Genomic DNA, 7,106 nt, shown 5'->3' with positions numbered 1-7,106 from the left:
TAGGGGAAAATGGAGACTCTTCATCTTTCTGGACCCTGGAAGGAAGAAGCACACAGGCCCAGGGTGGTTTGGGGGTGCAGCAGCTGATGTTTATTGGGGACCAGTATCCCTATGCCAGATCTTAGGGGCCTTGCCCCCTGCATCTCTTGACTCAGCTTCATTCGTCGCTGTCGAACTCCGAGGACAGACCCTGCAGCAGGGGCAGGGACATGGAGTGCCGGTCGGGGTCCCCGGGGCCCCCACCCTGGGCTCCTGGTGGAGGGTTGCGGGGGCTGAAGAGCCAGTTGTCTGCTAGGGTTGGGGATAGTCACAGCTTGACTCATGCCCTGGTCTTCCTCCCTAGTCCCTCCCTCTGAATCTCTGTGCTACAACTCCCCATCCCGCCCACTTACCACAGCCATGCTTCCACCTCACCCTCCCCTTGGCTCCCATAGTCCTTCATGAAGGTCCTGTACAAACTCTGTGCTGCTGGACCCATTCCTCGGTTATATTCCCTGTACTCTCTCCCTCCAATAGTCTTTCCCATTCCTCATCTTCATTTCCCCTAGCAGTACCTGAAAGCATATAGGGGCCCCTCCGGAAGGGGTTTCGACCTTTATAGGAGAATCTGGTGGGTCTGCCTTCTGGTCCTTCTTGGGGAGGTGGTGTAGGTGGGGCTGGGACAGGTGGAGGTACGTCAGCAACTTCAGGGGTATCAGCAGGTACTGATGTGGAGCCCAGAGTTGATATGATGCTAAGGCTAGGTCTAACCCAGTTGGCTCCTTGGGGCAATGGGTCTTTGGTCAGAGATTTCTGTGGTCCCAGCACACCCTTGGGCTGCAGTGAAAACTTGAGGCAGGAGAAAGCAATAGGTAGTGACCGCTGTAACCGGAGCATCTGGGGTTCACGGGATGTAGGCAAAAGCCCTAGCTGCAGCCAGGTGCAGGTGAAGACCTGGTAGATGACATAGATGCTGTGGGTACTTCGGAGCCAGGAAAGATTCTGCTGTAGGCTCACCTGCCCTGGTGGTAGCAGCAGGAAAGCAACTTTCTTGCGCAAGCCTCCCATATGTAGGCGAATCCTGCAGGGCTGCCCATCCAACATTCGCATTTCTTCATAAGCTATCTCAGCTCGGCCATTTGGTGAGTATTCCCGAGTGCAGTGGGCAAAGACACCCTCAGACCCTGCCTGTTCTAGAAGATTTGGTAGCAGCCCTACTGATTTCAGTGCCCTTCGGCCCTGCCGACCTGGCAAAGCCAGGCGGGTGTGGGCTGGACGGGACTGTTTGACTAGCACGCCCAGTAGATCATAGTAGGCTGCGTCCGACAGGAAAGGTACTGCCACTACATTGGACCCAAAACGCTCCTCGATGACCTGCAGGTGGCCAGTTTATAAGTCAGGGGCTGAGTTAAGGTCAGAGGTTAACTTGTGTTGTCTAAATTGACCTACCCACCATTGTTCACTGTTTAAATACATTGCTACAGTATATACAGATCCATTCCTTATTTCCCAGTTCCCTCCTGTAGAAGAATCTAATGTCTTATTTTGTGCCAAATTTTGGTAAATACTTGGATACATTAAAGAAAGAGACTTTGTCTTTATCTCATGTAACTTGGGCTAATAGAGGAGACAAAAATGTGAATAGTAGTTAAGTAAAATAATAGCAGGGTGTGACAAAGACAAGTAAGTGATTTAACAGCTTTTGTCTCTGATAGAAAGATGGTTAAAGATATTTGGTAGGTGACAGTACTTGAGCTTTGGAGGAATTAACATGTTGGGCAATAGTCGTTCCTGGCAGAATGGACACCAGGGAAAATCCCTGAACCTTTAGGAACATTTAGGAGTACATCATTTCATATTACTTGCATTTAAAGAAGGAAGAGGAAAGGCATTCAGGAAGTAGGATATGGAAAGTCACGTGTGTATGCCTTTCATAAGTAACTGTTTTATTCGGAGGCCAATGGGAAGCCACTTAAGGCCTGTGGTGGGAAGCTGGGACCAGGAAGAAGAGAGCTGATTTTTAATACGCATAAAGCAGGAAAGAGAAATAACTTAAGACTGTTGCAATAATAGCCAGCAAAACATGATTTTAGTTCCTGAACTAAATAATGGGAAAGAGTTAAGGTTATAGAATTGGTAGAACTTGGTCTCTTCATGGATGGGGGAAAAGGAATCTTCAAGGATTATGCCTAAGTGCTGGGTTATTAGTGAAAAATGGGTACACCGATGCAGGCTTATAATGCCCATCCTTTTGGGCGGGGGCAGTTATCTTTTACTTGCTTTCTACTCTAGCTACAAGGAATAGTTCTTTCCATGTTTATGTGATGTCTAATCTTTGTATTGTTCCAATGAATGTCTGTTTAGGGTTTCCAGTTCCTTTAGTTTTATTATTATTATTTTTGGGGTATTTGTGCTTGTGATCAATTCTCTAGAGGGCCTGGGAACCAGATCCTCTTCAGTAGTTAGTAACTTAGCTGTTAACAGTTTTGACCTGTTATAGATTTCATCGGCTGATCCTTCTGGCTCTCAGTCATGCTAGATTGCAAAGCCATACAGAAGTTCAAGTAATCTACCTTTTATCTCCCAGATCCCACATATCTGTGTTCTTACACTGAATTCACCCAATGACCCCTGAAGCTGCTCTGCTTTTATTTTGTAACATAAAGCAGTTTTGAAGTGCTGGCTTGTTGCATTGAAAGAAAGAAATCAGGGCACTTAGAGGTGCCCTGTTCTCCTTGAAGTTGCCACATTAATCCTGTGTATCAGTGCCCTGAGTTATCACTGAGATAATATAAGGAGAGTTTCCTTTTTTTCTTTTCTATAGTGGAATACCTCATTTATGATAATGTATTTTATCAAGTCTAGTATAGGTATAGACTTCAGCACTGTTGAAACCAATTATTCTTAATCTTGTAAAGACCCTTTCTCTTTTGTTTCTGCCTCCTTCACTTTTGTGGTTAGCATATTCCCAAGCAATGAGAGTTAATGCCATTAAGGTTGCTTCAAGTCTGGTGGATGCTGAGATGGTGGTTTAAGATGGGAAATACACATTTTTTTTTCTTTTTTTCCCTCTCATAGATTTTGGTTTTCATATTAAATTTGTTGCAGTTCATTCACCCATTGTTCACTCATTCAGTTGTATTTTGTGGCTTTTATAAGTTGATTGCTACTGCCACTCTTATCTTAGATTTTTCCATCTTTTTCTACATAGAAACCACCTAAGACCCAGCCTGGCCATGCTTTGCCACTTTCTCCTTATCCCTCTCACTTTACCTACCTTATCCTTGATGAGGGCCCAAGTGGCATCTGCTTCATCCAGTGTTAGCAGATGGGGGGTACTGACCAACATGGTGGGGAGTGGGAGTGTTTGGGCAAAGTAGTGGCTGCTGCAGGAACCCCCAAGCTGCCCAGAGAGGTAAGGCCCACCTACCTTGGGCTGTGACCTACTCTAGCATGAGGTCACAGAGGCCCTGCTAGGTGATAGCGCCTTGGATACAGAGAGCACCGTAACTCTCCTAGCCTCATTGCAGCCAGTGGGTCATAATATTTACAAATTTTTATTTCCTTTTTCCACTTCTATTACCCTTTGCCCTTTTATGTTTCCTTTATGTCCCTGCCCTGCCCTGTCCTTAAACAGCACAAAGATGCTCTCCTCTTTCATCTCTCTTCACCCACTTTTTCTTTCTTCTTATACAGTCTTGCCTCATGGTCTCATGTTCTTCTGCCTCAGCCTAGAGTGGTCATTATATTGCTTTGGGAGAGGAAAATGCAACACATTCTTTCTGTCCCAGTTTCTCATCTGTAGTTCTTGGTTTGAGTTCTTTAAGGAAACAGGATAGGACCACTCCTTTTTAACTGCATCACTAGAGTAACTGCTGTCTAGTTAGTTGTGGATTACTTCTCTTTGAGGTTGCATTGGGGTCTAGAAGGACACAGAAGTATAGATCAAGGCTTATACTGAAAAATACATAAACAACATCAACAAAAGCAACAAAATCCTAGGGATTCCCAACCTTTAAATTACCAGGGAAGATTAGAAAATTACTGATACCTGTCTCCTATTCTTACAAATTATGATCTAATTCATCTGGGAGGGTATGCCTGGGACTCCTAACTTCTAAAAGCTCCTAGACTGAAACCAGTTATTACTGAGTGGGATATAATGTGGTGGAAAGCAGGTGTGTGTAGGAGGGTGTTAGGCTGAGCAGGCAATGTGGAGCGTAAGATCTAAATGGAATTATGTTCCCTTAGTAACTGGCAGGAATTTTCAGGAAGCCAGAATTACCCAGGTAAACATGAAGATTTTCTTTTGCTTCATGTTCCATTCCTGTCGCAGGCCAATTTATGTGTAGTAGTTTCTCTCCCATTCTTGTTAATACTCTTCTCACTTGTGTCTTTGCTCAAAGAGCTCACCTAGTATTTTGTTTGAGAAGAATGATTCTTCAAAAAAAATTTTTAGAACTTTTTAGTAGTCATTTTCCCACTGCACACTTTGTCTTTACTGTTTCTGAGGTTACCCGGAGGTCTCCTGTCTAGGGGGTGTCCTGTTACAGCTTGACCTAGAGAGGAATGCTGTTCTGCAAAGCTGGTTATCTCAGATCCAGCTTGAAGTGGTATTCGTCATGCCACACAGAAGGGTATAGTAGTGATGGGAAAGTGTTATGAAGAAAACTGTCCAAAAGGAAGTCTCTCAAGGGAAAGGCATGTCTCCTCAGACAGTATAATGCACGGAACAGGTGCATTAGTTCTTTGAGCAAATGCTGGACAGTAGACCTGGCCCTGTTCCAGGAGATGACTTAATGTCAGATATTTGTTGAACTCTTCAGTGCTAGGGTGTGTGTCCAATGCTAAATGTATTATCTTAGATGATCCCTTTAGATATTTCTTGTTTTTGTTTTGTGTTTGTTGCTGTAATCCAGAATGGCTCTGAACTCATGTAGCTGCAAGATGCCTGAATCTCACAGCAATCCTCCTGCCTCAGCCTTCTGAATGCTGGGATTACAGGTGTGCACCACTGCCAGCTTCTTTTCTGGAGTATGTGTTATTGTTTCATTTTATAGTGAAGAAAAGGCTGGGAAAAACTAATTAGCCAACAACACATAGTAACTAGTTAACTACAGATCTAGGGGTCCGGCTCTTAATATTGAACAGTAGCTCCTTTTGGTGGTGTTGCATTGCTCACCTCAGTGTGTAAGGAGAAAAATACACGTGGCTTAGTAAGAGGGAAGTGGATAGGGTGCAAGAGAAGCCACAGCAGTCCAAGTGAGAAACCTCAGGTTTCTTTAGACAGCTAAAACCAACTTCCTTCTTTTTTGTGTCTATTTGGCAAGCCCCTCACAAATACCATCTTTGATATTAGGACTGTAATTTTTAATGTTTATGGGTGTTTTGCCTACATATCTGGCTGTGTATCGTGTGTGTGTGTGTATCGTGTGTGTGTGTGTGTGTGTGTGTGTGTGTGTGTGTGTGTATGTATCGTGCGTGTGTGTGTGTGTGCGTGTGTGTGTGCGGAGGCTAGAAGAGATGATTGGATTCCTTGGACTGGAATCTGGAATTAGAGACAGTTGTGAGCCTCCATGTGGTTGTTGGGACTTGAACCCTTGTCCTCTGGAAGAGCAATCATTGCTTTTAATCACTGAATCATTCTCTCCATTCCTGAGCCGGCGTGTCACTGTGTTACTGAAGCTGGCCTCCCACTTGTGTACTTCTGACTTAATTGCTACATTCAAAGATGTATACACCATCCTTTGATTTTGGTTGACAAGGAAAAGAAATACAGTGCAGTGTAGTTGGTACTTCTGGTCCCCAAGAAAGCATTCTGATGAGCAACACTGAGGTGGAATAAGAGGCAGATAGAGACAAGTAGGACAGAATTGTGTCCCTCTGCACCTCTGCAGTGTAGAAGTAGAGCTGACTGAGAAGCAAACACAGGTGACAAGGGGAGTCCAGAATGAGAAGACATGCATGAGGCCAGTGCAGGAATGGCTTATTGGTCATTAGGCAGCAGAAGTTCTAAGAATTTTGTTCAGGACATGGTGCAGAGGTTAGATTGGGTTCTAATAAACTACTCAACTGGAAGTCATCTTCTGTTCTTTTCCTGCCTTCCAATTCCCATGAATTTATAGGCTTCCTAAATTCTGTGATGCTATACCTTAACTTTGAGTAAGTTTGTCTTTCCTTTTTGCTCAGAGTCTGAGACTGAAAGATGCTCAAGGAAAACAGATGATAACCAAGTCATGAATTAGTTGGTGAGCCCTAGAGTCAGACTGTTTGGGTCATATCTTTCTGAGATTTGTTTCCCATGTGACACCATTCTATGGTTATCTTTGGAAAGGCACTGATCGCCTTGAGGATATGAAAGAGTGATGTGGATGGAGATAGGAAATAAATAAATAGGACTGTTTATGCAGAGAACATGGGATTCTCGTGGTAGCATAAAGTAGCATGGACAGCAAAGATAAAGAGTGATAGAGATCCCTAATGGTCTCTTGCTTCAGGCTGCAGGGATAACTATACAAACTCTGGATGCTTTACTTTAAACCTTTTGGCATAAATATGTAATAAAGCTGAGAATTTTTAAGTTTACAGAAAGGGAATAATATTTCATATGTTTAGGAGTGTCCCCATTGAAATTCAGGGCAATGCCCTCTAGTCAAACCTGTCTACATTCTTTTCAGTTAAATATGTGAACATTTACACTAAGTGAAATAATGGCTATAAATAGGATCATAATGGTTGGGGCCAAAGTTATGGAAAAGATGTTTCTACAGAGATTATTTATTTTGAAAGTATAGGTGATGGGCAGTGGGCATATAGTTAATTCTCAGGTTATTATGAAGAATGAGAATGAGTGTGTGCTGGCAAAGCTTTCTGAACATATCACACGGTAGGTATGTATGGAAGATCATCAAAACACAAATGTGTTAGATTTTTTGCCTTGAAGAAAAAGCGTTCTCAGCACACAGCTTTGGAACATCAAACTGGGAGAACTGTGCACAGCTACGAGTTGAAGGTGCCTTATCTTCCCATGGTGGGATGGTAACAGACTCATGCTAATGAACATTGATTGCACATGATTTCCCTTTCCATGTATCAGAGAAGAAAACGGTGTGTGTGTATGTATGTGT

The 7,106-nt window shown here is 43.5% G+C and overlaps 1 protein-coding gene across 1 annotated transcript; it reads right to left on the bottom strand.

The window, feature by feature from the left end:
* Positions 1 to 157: 157 nt before the first annotated feature.
* On the bottom strand, positions 158 to 3,328 carry C2H11orf42 (chromosome 2 C11orf42 homolog). Its single transcript, XM_032893171.1, has 3 exons — positions 3,257 to 3,328; positions 555 to 1,353; positions 158 to 288 (listed from the first exon to the last, which is right to left on the bottom strand). The coding sequence occupies exons 1-3, from the start codon at positions 3,326 to 3,328 to the stop codon at positions 158 to 160; spliced, it is 1,002 nt and encodes a 333-aa protein (XP_032749062.1).
* Between the last annotated feature and the right edge of the window lie 3,778 nt (positions 3,329 to 7,106).

This window comes from Rattus rattus, chromosome 2 (genome assembly GCF_011064425.1).
Source record: "Rattus rattus isolate New Zealand chromosome 2, Rrattus_CSIRO_v1, whole genome shotgun sequence".
NCBI classification, from domain to species: domain Eukaryota; kingdom Metazoa; phylum Chordata; class Mammalia; order Rodentia; family Muridae; genus Rattus; species Rattus rattus.
The sequence above is the reverse complement of the archived record's forward strand: the minus strand, read 5'-3'. Positions and strand labels throughout refer to the sequence as shown.